Genomic DNA, 16859 nt, shown 5'->3' on the forward strand with positions numbered 1-16859 from the left:
TTGATGACAGAGTAAATATAACCCCAACACTGCAGTTRAGACTGATGCTTATTTGCCTAACTTTAAATGTCTTTCAGCCCACATTAAAAATCAGCCACATTGTCTGAATGTTATGATTCATTCAACAACCACATCATCAGAAATGTAGCTGGTAATGTTATCTAGACTAACCCTTTTTTTTTGTCTTTTCAAACAGCTGAATTGTCGGGTAAACCGTGCAACTGATCAATTCAAGTGRCGGCCACAACAGCAGGCACTAAATGAACTGTATCCAGACCTGCATCTCATTATAGCTCTGCATCAGATCCGCCTCAGCCTCTTGGTGGGGTTTATATTATAACTACAGAAGTACGATTACAATGTTATATTTGATTACAAAATAGAAACATTGTTGCCAAGTTATGAGTCTACAATTCTATAACACAAATGTGGAGTATTTATAATTAATTAATTGTCAGTTCATGTATATATATTATTATACCCTTATGCCTACATTTGAATTAAAAGTTTACATTTAGACAAACCAGTAAACCCTGTTTTTGGACAGATGGTAACCCTTACCATATTTATCCACCCTCTCATCCATGTGTCAACTACAACTTGTAGGCTACCATCTGTCACACTGGAATTGCTATTTGTATCTTGAAAAACAGAACTGTTCATAAATATTTAAACTTTGCCATAGCTAACCTAAAGAGAGTTATTATTTCAACAAACCTGTGTTTTGGTTGTCAGTTGTATCACAGCTTTTCTGAAGTTGAGTTTGGAGTCAACGTTGCCCATTTTCTACTAGCCAGCAACCTGTTCGCTCCGTCTGAATCGCCTGTGTACGGTAACCACCGGTAGGTTGCTCTTGCGTAGTCGTGGATAATCTCACTCATTTGCCACTTCCTTCTCCAGCTACCCGTGCGACGCACAGTCAGAAGGATTTGAGCTAAACAGGATTCAGGCTAGGCGACTTCCGGGATCCAAATGTACATATTTGTTTAATTTACGTCTTAATGGAAATTCACTGATGCAATTCCTTGACTATTTACCTGAACACCTGATTAATCAGTTTAACTAAAACTTGCTATTTGCAACCTGTAACTGTAACAGCATGTACTAGGCCTACTAATAATCATCATCATCATCATCATCATCATCATCACCATCTTAATTATAAGACAAGAAAATAGTGAGAAATGTCCATCAATGTCCAGCCATGAATGTTTTACATTATGAAACATCTAGTTTATTTTGTAGTATTTTTTTCAAATGTGTTTACCTTTCCCTATAAAACTGCACGATGTAGAATAAATATTTAGCAATATATTTTGATGGACTGATGCTTCAAATACAACATCATATTTAATATGATGCAGTAGCCTCCGTTGTTTGATGCCTTTATCATTATCCTTTGGTTATTAGTAGTACAACAGTGCCTCTCAGTGTCACACACAGGTGCGTTTGTAACAAGGTGGCGTTGCCCCTCTATTCGGTGAATTATGGTAGCCATGTTATTATGAAGCAGAGGCACACAGTCTAAATCGACCCTGTCCTATTCTAGAACGTGTGCACGCTATTTGGGGACAATCTCAATTGCGTACCTTGATTTCTCGTCCTCTCTCCTCGCCTCCTTCTCAAAAGTTACCCAGACTATTTGCATTGCCACTCCCATTGCTAACTACCCAACGTTTATTGACTTGATTATTCCTTCCTGTCAGTCTTAGCTAAATGGTATAGTCYCTGTGCGTTCTCAATGGACATCCGGGTGCTTTCATAWATTATCTCCGATTTCAGAGCGCTCTCGTCTGTGTACCAGAGCGGAGAATAATGCATTTACGAGCGCCTAACACCCGTTGAATATGGCCAGTGTCAGTAATCGGCAAAAAAACGTAATTAAATTGTTGCCAGCAGCACAGTTACAGTCATCAACGCTCTGGATAACAGGAAAACTGCCTAACCGGCTCTGCTAGGGCAAGTAAAATGGTCAGAATGGTCTAATTTGTGTCTGGAAGTAGCTAGCAAGCTAGCCAACGTTAGTTTGGGTGCTTGACTGCAATTTTAAGGAGCCGAATGCTAAAATCAACCCTACTCCTCAGCCGAGCGTCCAGTGTGTGCCCTGAGAGCGAAACACTCTGAATTTACAAACGGACAATCTGACAACGTTCTGAATTTACAGAGCACTCTGGCTCTGAAAGGATACTGTTTGTTTACAGTATACTAAAATGAACTTATAGTATGTAGTATATACTCATTAAGTATGTAGTATACAGTATGTTAGTATGGGTATTCGAACACAGATTCTGTTTATTATCTATGCATAGTCACTTTAACTCCACCTACATGTATATATCATTTCAATTACCTTGACTAACCGGTGCCCCCGCACATTGACTTTGTACCAGTCCCCCCTGTATATAGCCTCGATATTGTTATTTTACTGCTGCTGTTTAATTATTTATAACTTTTATGCTGCTGTTTAATTATTTATAACTTTTATGAAAAAAAATGTTTTACTTATCTATTTCTGAACACTTATTTTTCTTAAAACTGCACTGTTGGTTAAGGGCTTGTAAGTAAGCATTTCACTGTAAGGTCRACACCTGTTGTATTCGGCGCATATGACAAATACAATTTGATTTGATTTGAAAAGCCAACAAGGGAGTTTGATTAAGCAGAACCGTAGTGCACCGGGTTATMGSCCYTGAACAAGATGGTGCCGACAGARACGGTCGCCCTTTTTCTAGCTCCTAGCCAACTTTGCAGCAACATAAACGCAGACGCAGGAGAAGAGGAAGAAGAAGTGGTCAGACTCAGACGGTGTGCATACCGTCCACCACTTCTGAGTATACTATTCACTAATGCTCAGTCCCTGGGCATAAAGTAGACAAGCTCAGGGCAAGGATCTCCTTCTAGAGAGACATCAGGAACTGTAACATACTCTGTTTCAAGGAATCATGGCTCTCTCCGGATATATTGTCCCCGTCCATTTAGCCAGCGTGGTTCTCCGTCCATCGCGCGAACAGTAAAAAATTACTCTTCGGGAAAAAGAAAGGTGAAGGGGTTAACAACTCATGGTGTGATTGACCCAAACAATCACATTACAGGAACTAAAGTCKTTTTGTTCTCCTGATCTGGAATACCTCACCATCAAATGCCGACCGCYTTTCCTCCCAAGAGAATATTCTTGTGTCATTGTCACTGCTGTGTACATTCACACCTAAGCCGACACTGCAACGGCTCTCCAGGAACTACACTGGACCTTAATAAAGATACTTTAATACAGGAAATCTTAGGAAAKCGCTACCAAAATGATGTCTACACATCTCATGTGCTACACACGACATCGAACACTCTTGATCATTGTTAATATCCCTTCCAGGATGGCTACAAGGCCTTCCCCCGCCCTCCCTTTAGCAAATCAGATCACACCTCCATTCTGCTCCTCCCCACCTATAGACAGAAACTTAAACAGGAAGCACCCGTGGTAAGGACTGTWCAACATTGGTACGATCGATTGGAATCTATGTGTCAAGATTCCTTATTTTTTCTTATTTTGATCAAGCGACAGGGAAATGTGCAGTAACACTTTACTTCTGTCATCATGAGTGGCTAGATCAAGGACCGTCARGAACTGCACCATCGAGAGCATTCTGTCGGGCTGCAGCCCCTTCTGCCCTTATACAAAAAACATGATTTCACATAATATTTCCACAAATCATGTGTTTTTGGAACACTTCACATGTGGATTTTCATGTGATTACATAACTTTTCACATGTGGATTCAAATGTTCACATTTCATTTCACAGGTGATTCCCTGCAAACAAAAATYAGTTGATACACACACAACTCTTTTAATATGCAGATTTCAACTTAAATATTTGACACACGACTACATTGTGTATGTTTATTRATAGTAATTATTAATTTACTGGGATTTGAACTCACAACCTCTTGGTTCACAGCATTYTGGTCTTCCTGCTATGCCATATCTGTGTCAGTTACTGGCATCACCTGCATTCRTACAATTTGGACTTCAAAGTAAATCTCAGCTTTGTTAAAAAATACTCAATAAAAACTATTATATTTATCATAGTGATTCAGGGAGTAACATTAAACCAGAATAATATTCCTCATCAACATTAGACAACATTAGACAAGAAAATCCTAAAATTGCTGAAATAAGTAAATTAAATCAATGATGAGAGAATAGTCAGAGGTCAGCATGTGGGAGAAATCGGAGCTCATGGATGATAGACACGTTTCCCACTAGTAATTACCAGTTGGAGGGCTGTTCGCATGGATTTTTRCCAGTCGTATGTGGTAAATTCCCAATTCCCACTTGGTTACGAATGCAGCATTAGGTGCAATCGTTACTGCACTTTGAAATGTAGGRGGTGGTAATGTGGTAGGGGTTTATTAGCATATTTGGGGGCATGGTCTAAAATATGTTATATTTGTGTCAACCCTCAGTGGAAATGTTATACCAGTTTAAGTTGTTTTATTGTTATGTTGATGAAGGTTGAGCACCTGTTTTTGACATTGTCAGTTCTGCAATCTTTTGTGACAATCAAGCGCTGCAGTGTTATGAGGTTACTGTATGTTTTCCAATAGCTTGATGACGGCTGGTTTGCAGYAAGTTAATGTTTAATTTTCATTAACTTACTGTCACCTAGTTACAAGTGGGTTGTTATTAAATTGACAGTAACTTACTGTAGCTGATCCATCGCACTCACTGCCCTGATAGTGTGGTAGGGAATTGAGTATTACAATGACATGGTGACGACCTATCAATGAAATATGGTTCTTTGATATCACATGTACTTTTGTCAGACTTAATCAAGGTTGCAGAACTGACAGCAAAGAAGTAGAAGATTTATGAACAGACCACATTAACTGGGATGACATTCCTTCTTACGGAAGACCAAAAACAGCCTGCAAAACGCCTGCAATCTTCTGATAGGCCGCCTCTGTTACAGTATGCTGCCAATCAGCAAGTGACATGCATGTTGTCAACAGAAGAGTCAGTGAAAGCATAGTAGTTCACGGGCAAGATTGCTAGTGGTAGCAAGTGTCCTGTCGGTTACTGGAAACATTTTGCCAGAAAGTTATTGTGACTTTTATCTGTCTGATTAGGATGAATAATATCCGACAATACCTTTTTAATTCTATGCGCTGTGCATTTTGGTAGAATTTCTGAGTCAGAACACTGAAGTGTAAGGAGCCTTCAATGTTTTAAGTGGACTGGATCTTTATAATTACCACCTGGGTCCTGTTTCAGTAATAGTGAAATCAGACCTTCTAGTTGGAGTTTTCCCAGACTTCAAGGCTTTAATTTCATCAATAAGTTCTTCTTCTGTAATTTGGCCTTCACATGAGTTTTTCTTTACATTGTTAATAGAACAAAAAATCCTTACAATACATTTTGGTTAGTGGAGATGGAAGAAACTGAAACYAAAACATATGCTTAAAGTACTTTYCTTCCTCTTTCAAAATATTGTTTGGTGAATCATGGGTAACTCCATCATTTSTAACAAGTTTCAGTCATTCTTTTTGGTAGTATTTCTATAATGAAGATTCTTTCTGTTCTGTCAGTCCCTCTATTTCCTTTGTTAATATGAACTATTTTGACCTAAATTGCTTTTGTTTTAAAGATGAGTACTGAATTGCATGGCCTCTAAAGGCATATTTAAAAGTGTCCCATACAATAAGAGGATCTGCTGTATCTATGTTATGTTGGGAAAAGTCAGTTATKAATTCTTCTGTCCTGATTAAAAACAAGTTTTCATCCAATAGGCTTTGATTACATTTCCAATATCCTCGCCCACATGGGAATTCTGTAAGAGTAATGTACATGCCAATTATTTGATGGTCCAACCACATTCTGTCTCCTATCAAAACTTTTCGTGCTAGCAAGAWTTACATAAGAAAGTAGTCAAGACAACTAGGAAAATGTCATTTAAGGGATCGGACCCTTTTTTGAATTTTTGCCTAAAATGACATACCCAAATCTAACTGCCTGTAGCTCAMGCCCTGAAGCAAGGATATGCATATTCTTGATACCGTTTGAAAGGAAACACTTTGAAGTTTGTGGAAATGTGAAAGTAATGCAGGGTAATATAACAGATTAGATCTGGTAAAAGATAATACAAATTTTAAAAAAAAACTGTTTTCTTTTTCTTTTTGTACCATCTCTGAAATGCAAGAGAAAGACCATAATGTATTATTCCAACCCAGCTAGATTTTGGCCACTAGATGGCAGCAGTGAATGTGAAAGGTTTCAGACTGATCCAATGAACTATTGCATTTCTGTTCAAAATGTTGTATCAAGACTGCCCAAATGTGCCTAATTTGTTTATTAATAACTTTTCATTTTCAAAACTGTGCACTCTCCTCAAACAATAGCATGGTATTATTTCACTGTCATAGCTACTGTAAATTSGACAGTGCAGTTAGATTAACAAGAATTTAAGATTTCTTCCAATATCAGATATGTCTGACCTGGGAAATGTTGTTGTTACTTTAAACCTCAGGCTAATCGCATTAACCTACGTTAGCTCAACGATCCCACAMGGGACCCACCAATCCTGAAGAAGTTTTAAGTTACTGGAAAATGSCCATTAAAACCTCTTCACAGTGCAGCTCATTACTGACACATTCTCTTACAAAAATTTGCAGAACAGACCATGTCAACTTGGATTGGCATAACCATCAAACACATAAACTGCTACAACACTTCCACTGACGGYTGGCYCGTAWACACATATATTTGACAACGCCCCATAATATGCAAATGAGCCTCACCAGTACATTGCACCCACCTATCAAAGTGGAGTGATGATCGTACCTTATATTCAAAATATTTGGTAGAAAAAGTTCCCATTATAGCTACAAGGTACCAAAAGGTACCATGTGAGTTCATATGTGTACCCCCTTTGAAGTGTACCTTTGACCTTTGTGTACCCCAGGGAACAACCCTGTAGTCTACCCTAACCAAACCCTTATTATTTGAGAGTGTGTTAATATATGTTCCAAGCAATTAGTATGAGCCTGGTGACACTGCATAAAAATGTATTCACCCCCCCCCATCCCCATCAAGAGGTTCAAAGAATTGATGRTATACTCTACGTCAAGTGCCCTTGAGCACTGCTAGTTTTACATTGGTGGTGATAATTGGACAATTATTTGCTTGATTCACGGCAGCTTTTAACAAAGTGCAGAAATGCATTCTTGACAATAAATGTGTGGCCATATCTCTTTATTGCTCACAGATCTGGTGGTCTAGCTCCCGTTTAAGGCTGAGTCCCATTTGTGGTCACAGTAAAATATTTTTACAGTAWTTTAAATCAGAATACAGCAGCATACTGTCATTTTATAGAAATAACACCTTCAAGTTGTTAAATATATTTACTTTATCTTTARTGCAACTTTAGGCAAAGTGCAGAAATCTATTCTTGCCAATTTCACTTATGTCCACAGACCTGGTGGTGCAGCAGGAACTTCAGGTAGCTTAGCAACCAAGAGGTTGTGAGTTCAAATCTCAAGGGGAGGTTGAATCCCAAAATAATCAATATACAACCGCATATCATCCATTAATACCTGAATTTAGGTGTAAAAATACAGTAACTATTTGTAGATGTAGCTTATTCTTACCACGACAAGAGAAAAATCTCCAGGAGGCCAAGACACAACTTTCTAATAATGTCCCTGGAACAAACCGGGAACTATACAAATGACTGTTTAAATTAAAGTAAAGTTCAAAGTAAAATATTCTAAATTACATTTGAGACCTGGGTTTTCATGTGCTCATATGTTATCACGTGTAGTATCATGGTATCACATGTTGAAACTTCTCGCATCCCCATGTTGTCATATTTATTTCACATTTGATCAAATTAGATCACACGAGATCACGTGTTCACATTTGAAATTCATGTGTTTTTTTCCGTAAGGGTGGTACAAGAAATGCACCGTCTGCATCAGCAGGTCTCTACCATGGGTGGTGCGGTCAACCCAACGCATCACGGGGGGCACACTGCCCGCCCTCCAGGACATCTACAGTACCTGGTGTCACAGGAAGGCCCAGAAAATCATCAAGGACCTCAGACACCCGAGCTGTTGCCTGTTCACCCCGCTACCATCTAGAAGGTGGAGACAGTACAGGTGCATCAAAGCTGGGACAGAGAGACTGATAAACAGCTTCTATCTCCAGGCCATCAGACTGTTAAACAGTCATCACTAGCCGGCCTCCACCCAGTACCCTGCCCTGAACTTAGTCACTGTTCTAGCCGGCTACCTGCTGGTATTCTACCCTGCACCTTAGAGACTACTGCCCTATGGACATCGAGTCATTGAACACTGGTCACTTTAATAATGTTTACATACTGTTTTACACACTTTGTGTTTTGTTGTTTTGGCTCTATACTCCATCACTTTGGATTTGAGGTTAAAGTGCAGACTGCTGGCTTTAACTTACTATTAGGTTAAAGTGCAGACTGCTGGCTTTAATGTACTATTAGGTTAAAGTGCAGACTGCCATGTTTAATTTGAGGGTATTTTAATTTGAGGGTATTTTCTCTACACGGTGTCGAAACCATTCCACAGGGATTCTGGCCCATGTTGACTCCAATACTTCCCACTGTTGTGTCAAGTTGGCTGGATGTCCTTTGGGTGGTGGATCATTCTTGATACACATGGGAAATTGTTGAGCYTGAAAAACCCAGTTGCGTTGCAGTTCTTGACACACTCAAACAGGTGCACCTGGCACCTACTACCGTACCCCGATCAAAGGCACTTAAATCACCCTCTGAATGGCACAAATACACAATCCATGTTTCAATTATCTCAAGGCTTAAAAATCCTCCTTTAACCTGTCTCCACCTTTTTAGCTACACTGATTGTAGTGGATTTAACAGGTAACATCAACAAAGTATCATAGCTTTCACCTGGATTCACCTGGTCAGTCTATGTCATAGAAAGAGCAGGTGTCCTTAATGTTTTGTCCACTCAGTGTACGTTACCCATCATTTCAGAAAATTCTAATAGGTATGCAAGATATGCAGTGATCTTGCAGATCACATCTGCAACAAATAATAAAGTTGGGTTGAATAAATCTTTCAATATGGTTAATTAAAAAAAWAAAAATTACTCCTTTTAGATGTTGGAGTGGATTGTTTTGACATTCTGTGGCCTATGGAAATATGTCTACAATCATGCAGCAACCTCATAAACAACACTAAAGAGTTTAATTTCCTGTGTTTGAATGTCTGCGTTCCACCAGTTTACATATTCTAAAAAATGATTTTTCTTTTGTTGAGGTTAGCCAGCCTGGATCCAAACAGAATTTTCCCCATTTTGATGGGGGAATTTTCCCCATCTGATGTCGTGGAGTGGAACAAAACAAATGCTCAACATCATTTTTGCTGTGGGCATTGCCAAACTGCCAGTTGCCAAACTGGTATCGGTTAGGTGGTTGTCATGGTTTCACTGGTGTGACTGGTTCTACAGTCACCGGATGGGAAAACCAAACAGAGGTTTGGTTTTCGAAAGGAACCAGACTGAAAAACAGACTGATAAGGGATATGTCATTATTCTACTTAATATGATCTTCAGATATTCAGTACATAGTGCAAAACAGTCATATTTAGTGAACTTATTTGCATCTGTTCGTAGTCATCAACATGTGTTTTGGCATGTTTCCTGACAGTTGTCGAGTGCTGCTCTTTCTGTAGAATCAAACATGAATCATCAATAAGGATTGTGTCTTCCTGTGATAATCCCACAGTGTTCCTTCACACGGTTTAGACATGCCCAACCTGTCAACGAGCTTCCTTCTAACCAATCACATCTGTTCCTCACTCTATATAAGCAGCAGAGAAACATTTTGCCCCTTCGTGAGATCCGAGGACTACTACTGAGAAACACTGCAAGTCCTGACCACACGATTTCGCCAAACTCTTTGTGCAAGAAGTACAATAGATACTTTACTCAACAGAGAGAGAGATGGGAAGGAGTATTTTGCTGCTGATTTTGACAACCACCCTGGCAGGGGTGTCACAGAGTGAGACGGTAAGGAGTGTTAAACTGTAGTTGTGTTTTACACTGCAGCACATTTTTGCCATGTCTATTAGTATTTTAAGATTCATTATCAAAGTTTCCGGAATGTTTCCTGTATTTGTCAGAGGAATCTAAAACATGACCAGTAGTGGAAAAATAACTKAATTGTCATACTTGAGTAAAAGTAAATATACTTTAATAGAAAATGCCTAAGTAAAAGTGAAAGTCACCCAGTAAAATACTACTTGAGTAAAAGTCTAAAAGTATTTGGTTTTAAATATACTTAAGTATCAAAAGTAAAAGTATAAATCGTTTAAAAATCCTTATATTAAGCAAACCAGACGGCACAATTTTCTTGTTTGTTTTTTATTGACGGATAGCCAGGGGCACATTCCAACACTCAGACATAATTTACAAAGGAAGCATGTGTTTAGTGAGTCCGCCAGATCAGAGGCTGTAGYATGACCAGGGATATTATCTTGATACGTGTGTGAATCGGACCATTTTCCTGTTCTGCTAAGCATTCAAAATGTAACGAGTACTTTTGGGTGTCAGGGGAAATGTATGGAGTAAAAAATACATTTATTTTCTTTAGGAATGTAGTAAAGTAAAAGTTGTCAAAAAATATAAATAGTAAAGTACAGATACCCCCAAAAAACGACTTAAGTAGTACATTCAAGTATTTTACTCAAGTACTTTACACCACTGAACATAACCATGTGTTTGTCTGATGTCATGGCATCCATAACAGTACTGCATTCGTGTCGAGCCAATGCTGTATCATACCACGATGCTTTTTCATAACGGATTTCTGTTCTTCACAGGGCTTGCTGAGACAGAAAAGACAGATTTCTAATTTCCCCTACCGAAGATCAGGTACATCTAGCTCAATCAAGCTCTACGTCACCAAATATACAACAATCAAATATATCTTTACCACATGTACACAAGCTTCTCACTCTTCAAAAAAAAAAAAAAAATGTATTTACCTGTTACTTTTTCTAGGTGGCCTCTGTCGTCATGGTGGCACCTCTGTCCCTGCCCTGTCCGGAGAACACATGTTCTGCCTATGCACAGTTGGTTACGGTGGCAAACACTGTGAGTTAGGTAAGAAACACTTCTTTACATTTGGACACTTAACAACTACTGTACCTCTGACACTTTGAATTGATGGGGGGAAGAAAATCTTTCTTGTTAAAATTCTATTGTGTCGTGTGGGTGGTGAGTGGTGTGTTGTGTGTGGTGTGTGTGTGTGTGTGTTGTGGTGTGTGTGTTTGTGTGTGTGTGGTGTGTTTGTGTGTGGTGTGTGTGTGTGTGTGTGTGTGTGTGTGGTGTGTGTTGTTGTGGGTGTGTCTCTGAACATATCGAACTTGTTGAGCTGTGGAAATAATTTCTTCATGAAGGACAATGAAGTACAACATAATCAATCAGTCAATCGATCAATATGTTTCATTATTTTTTTGTATTTTCCTTCAGATACAGCAGCCACCTGCTACACAGGAACTGGGATGTACTACAGAGGTAAAGTGTCTCAGTCAGAGAGTGGGCGCAGGTGTTTGGGGTGGGACCTGGACACCAGAAAACGCCTGATGGTGTCTGACGTCTACTCCGGGAGGCACAACTACTGCAGGTAGGGGCCTTTATCCAACTCTCAATTGGCACCCTATTCCCTATATAGTGCACTACTTTTGACCAGGGCCCCCTATATAGTGCACTACTTTTGACCAGGGCCCCCTATATAGTGCACTACTTTTGACCAGGGCCCCCTATATAGTGCACTACTTTTGACCAGGGCACAATATAGGGAATAGGGTGCCATTTGGGATTGGACTGTTCAGATGTTTCACTCAACAGTTATTTGTAAATTCAAATGTGTAATGAGGAAATCAATTTTTTGACTTCAGGAATCTGGAGTACAAACGTCGTCCGTGGTGTTATGTAATGAAGGGTGTTGAGCAGGTACAGGAATACTGTGATATCCCTCGCTGTGGCGTACCTGTGGAGACAGGTACATTTAACTTATTTTCATTCTCTCTCCCCTTAACGGTTGTTTTGATTATTTCATCATTTGTTTGGCTTTGATTGTGAGTAACATGTAACCATACTATTACCATGTTATTACAACGTTATTTTGTGCTGTAATGTATAGTGGTATCAACTTCAACATCTTGCAGGTCCACTTGATTATCTGCCCACTGAGCCCACTGTACCAGACACAGGTGAGATACATTTGCTTGGTCTTGCTACCGTACAAAATTAATATAATTCTAAATATAATACGTAACTATCCTTCTTCCATGCTCATTCAGTTAAATTCATATAGCAATTTGAATATACATTAAAGCAACTTAACATTTTCCCCATGCTCTTTCAGTCTTGTTTTCATTGCAATTGGTTTGGTTCCCACTATCACAGCGTCCAGTCTGACAGAGTCCACGTGTGGCCAGCGTACCAGGAAGCAGATGAAGATCGTAGGAGGGACAGTTGCCGCAGTGGAATCCCACCCGTGGACGGCTGCCATATTCTGGGCGAGCCGTCAGTCTAAAGAGAACACGTTCCGCTGTGGCGGTAGTCTGATCTCTCCRTGCTGGGTTCTGTCTGCTGCCCATTGCTTCCCTGACAGGTACTGTAAGAGGCAGCGCTGACATTTCTCAACGGTAACAAGCCAGTGAGGGTGTACAGTACCAGGGTCCTTTATGATAGGACCCGGCCCCCTTCTTGAGATGTTGTTCCTGGCTGACTTGTTTMGTTATATTTCCATTTTCTGTGATGTGTGTGTGTATATAAAGTGTAATATTGGGATGCAAACTCAACATTAATACATTTCAACTCTATATCTCTAAATCTTATAGATATGTATCTCTACATCTTTATACATGGTAAAGATGTCTTCTTTTTTAAGCCCATAACCATGTTTGTGAGGCGTGTACATTTTGTTTCAAAGTAGATTCGTGTAAGACTACCAAGAAACCCTGATTTAGCCCAGAGCAGTAAATAGTTAATCCCCTAAAGGGGACATGTGATTGCACCAGCCAATACATTCAACACCAACGTGCAGGGGTACAGGTTAGTCGAGGTAAATCTCTATATGTAGGTAGGGGTAAAGTGACTATGCATAGATAATAAATAGTGAGAAGCAGCAGTGTAAAAACAAATGTTGGGGTTTCCACACACAGCTCTCAAACTAAAGCCGGCAGCCTCTTCGTCACTCTGGGGAAGAGTGCCATCAATGAGACTGACGACACCAAAGAACAGACGTTTCAGGTGGAAGAGGTCATCGTGCACGCAGAGTTCGAAAACAGTGAAGGCAACTTCAACAATGACATCGGTACGAATGAACACTGCTTTTATGTCCCAAATCTGTTTGCGCTGTCTGTGCCAAATCCTCTCACGCCAATGGCCAGAAGAGTTGGCACAGACATCACAAACATAAACACAAACTGATCTGGTACCAGGCAATTGACTTCCAATCTCACTGTGGTATTGATTTTTGAGTTTGTATGTTCTGTGAATGTAAAGTTTGAAACTTCAGTATATGTGTCATGGTATTTGAGACTGTCAGGATAATAACGCAGAGTGGTCGATGTGTTTCCTCATACAGCTCTACTGAAGTTAAAGGCTGTAGATGGTCAGTGTGCAGTGGAGAGCAGCTCTGTGAGGACTGTCTGCCTGCCCCCGGCACACCAGGCCCTCGGCGCCGGATCCTCCTGTGAGATAGCTGGCTACGGAAGACAGAAGGAGGGTAAGGAGGATCGTCTACAACATATRAGGGCCCGTATTCATAAAGCATCTCAGAGTAGGAGAAGACAAGTATATGCGAGAAGACAAGATGTGCCTTATTTGTCCATTAACTTACAGAGAATAGAAATGTGAGTTTATGCTCACAACCCAACCCCCTGAGACACACATACACCCCCTGAAGTGCTGGTAGCAATGGGTCGGGCACATTGCAGCGCCCCTGGAGTAATTATAGGTGGTTAAGTGCCTTGCTCAAGGGCACAATGGCAGGCAATGGTATATAAGATGATACTACGCACCAGATWTTTCTGTCTGTGCTGGGATTTGAACCAGCAAACCTGGTTTCTCCGGTTGTTGGCCCYCTTCTCTGAGCGCTCAGCTACCTGCCACCCCGGAGTAGGAGTGCTAGTCTAGGATCAGGTCCATATAATATTCATTATAATGTAATACGGAGCTCTGAGTCTGAGACACTTTTTCAATACTATCCTAGACCTCTTACTTAAAATGTATCAATCACTTGATATGATCCATTCCCATTTCCTTTCCCATGATAAATGTACTTGTTTTCATGCCTACGTAACATTGATTTTTATTTACCTGTTGAGTGCTTTCTTATGTTGTGTCCCTTCTTCATTAAGGTTTATGGTACAATTCACAGTACCTGAGGGAGGCAACGGTGAACCTTTTGGCCCATGACGTCTGCTCAGATAAGGCGTACTACGGAAACCTGATCACAGAAAACATGTTCTGTGCTGGGACACCGGACTGGAGTCAAGATGCATGCAAGGTATGATATACAGAAGTGACTTTAGATTACAATTTCTCCTCAGCAGTTAATATGTATTTGGAAAATAATCATGTCATTCAAAGTAAAAACAGAACGACAGGTAAGAACAATATAAGGATATTCTTTCTCCATGAGAAATATTCTGTATTTAGAGTATAACTTTGCATACATTTTTTTTATTATGAATTACTTGTGAATAATGATGAGTGAGAACGTTAGACAAATAGATATCATATCCCCCCAAAAATGCTAACCTCCCCTGTTATTGGTAATGGTGAGAGGTTAGCATGTCTTGGGGGTATGATATAATATGCTAACCTCCCCCTGTTATTGGTAATGGTGAGAGGTTAGCATGTCTTGGGTATGATATAAAATGCTAACTCTCCTGTTCTTGTAATGGTGAGAGGTTAGCATGTCTTGGGGTATGATTATAAAATACTAACCCCCCCTGTTATTGTAATGGTGAGAGGTTAGCATGTCTTGGGGTATGATATAATATGCTAACCTCCCCTGTTATTGTAATGGTAAGAGGTTAGCATGTCTTGGGTGTATGATATAAAACACTAACCTCCCCTGTTATTGGTAATGGTCAGAGGTTAGCATGTCTTGGGGGGTATGATATAATATGCTAAGCTCCCCTGTTATTGGTAATGGTGAGAGGTTAGCATGTCTTGGGGGTATGATATAAAATGCTAACCTCCCCTGTTATTGGTAATGATGAGAGGTTAGCATGTCTTGGGGGTATGATATTTGTGCCTTTGTAACTTTCTCACTCATCATCCTTCACGATGGATTAATGATTATCCGTAATCATTGTAGCATAGCATCCACATTAATGTAGAAGTCTATAGAAACATATTCTATTCTTATTTACAAGAAAGTGACTCCAAAATGACACAATACATTATTTACCATTAATTTCTATTGGGCACAAAATAATCTGAAACACAACCAAAACAAACTGCAAATGCATCCAACACATTTGTAGAGTCACACGCTTGATGTACTGCAGCCATTGATGCTAGGAATATGGGACAAAATACTTAACTTTTGACTACTTTACTACACATATAAGTAAATTCGTCCAAATATCTTTGGTTACCTAAAATGGGGGAACTATGTACAAAAAGTGCTGTAATTTCTAAATGAAAATAACCTCAAATTAAAGCTGACACTCATAGTCATTGTACCACTTCAAATCCAAAGTGCTCGGGGTACAGAGCAAAAACAYTAAAAAATATGTCTCGMCGTATATTATACAGTATTCCTCTTTCTTTCCCAGGGTGATTCCGGAGGGCCCATGGTGTGTGAGGTGGATAATCGAATGTTCCTTTTTGGAATCGTCAGTTGGGGCGAGGGCTGTTCTAGAGCCTTACGACCAGGCGTGTACACAGCAGTGACCAACTACAACAAGTGGATCGAAGAAAAAACAGGCTTATCCTCCATCGCCTCAGGGTCTATGTACCCACAGAAATAACCTCCTCAGGGTCTATGTACCTACATAAATAAACTCCGTAGGGTCGGTTATAGACACTATATCATGTTGTATAATTGTACATATAGGAATATAAGTATTTTAACGACTGAAATGTAAACATATTTTTGTACTTCTGTCTTTTTCAAAAGGGGCAACAATAAAGCATTTTTATATTACTCACAAATCGAATGGTATTACAAAACGGTTTCAACTTCTAACCTGGAACGTCTACTGTCGCAAATGTGGGAAGATCTTCCTTCCTAACCTTGAACGTCTACTGTCGCAAATGTGGGAAGATCTCCTTCTAACCTTGAACGTCTACTGTCGCAAATGTGGGAAGATCTCCTTCTAACCTGGAACGTCTACTGTCGCAAATGTGGGAAGATCTCCTTCCAGTGACTCACCAGTGACAGCTTGTAGTGTGGTTATCATACTACCTAATAACATACACCACCTTAATCCACCCACAACACCCACACAATCCTCACCACCCAGGAGCCTCGACCTAGTCATGAATCTGGAATCTGGATGGACCGGTGGTCAACCTTGAACCACAAGGTTTGAGATCTTTTACCCGATGGCCATTTAAACGTAATTAAGGCTAGAGTTTTGCCTTATATTTGTCACCTGGATGAAAGGAATGCTTCATATCTCCAATTACAGGTCTTGTTAATAACAGATTTGTGTGATTTTGTAGGGGTCAGTCAGTTGACAGTCTTGTCCACCTGCCAGCTCTCTTTCTGTTGAACCAATGCTTCTAATGTATGTGGTAGCAATTAGCCTGGGGCGAAGTTAGTCAGTTAATGGTAAAACAT

At 39.9% G+C, this 16859-nt stretch overlaps 2 protein-coding genes across 2 annotated transcripts in view; one reads left to right on the forward strand and one right to left on the reverse strand.

Annotated features, from left to right (window-relative positions):
* Nucleotides 1-943, reverse strand: part of LOC111968169 (protein HID1-like) — a 32329-nt gene extending 31386 nt beyond the window's left edge. Inside the window, 1 exon segment of the mRNA XM_070445011.1 lies at nt 718-943. Within this exon segment, the coding sequence (XP_070301112.1) occupies nt 718-783 (66 nt within the window). The 5' untranslated portion in view covers nt 784-943.
* Nucleotides 944-9879: 8936 nt separating this feature from the next.
* Nucleotides 9880-16220, forward strand: plaub (plasminogen activator, urokinase b). Its single transcript, XM_023993743.2, has 11 exons — nt 9880-10054; nt 10867-10918; nt 11048-11149; nt 11519-11672; nt 11947-12050; nt 12217-12261; nt 12458-12665; nt 13219-13370; nt 13644-13784; nt 14419-14567; nt 15850-16220. The coding sequence occupies exons 1-11, from the start codon at nt 9989-9991 to the stop codon at nt 16042-16044; spliced, it is 1368 nt and encodes a 455-aa protein (XP_023849511.1). The 5' UTR covers nt 9880-9988; the 3' UTR covers nt 16045-16220.
* Nucleotides 16221-16859: the final 639 nt, after the last annotated feature.

Source organism: Salvelinus sp. IW2-2015, linkage group LG8 (genome assembly GCF_002910315.2).
Source record: "Salvelinus sp. IW2-2015 linkage group LG8, ASM291031v2, whole genome shotgun sequence".
Classification (NCBI taxonomy): Eukaryota; Metazoa; Chordata; class Actinopteri; order Salmoniformes; family Salmonidae; genus Salvelinus; species Salvelinus sp. IW2-2015.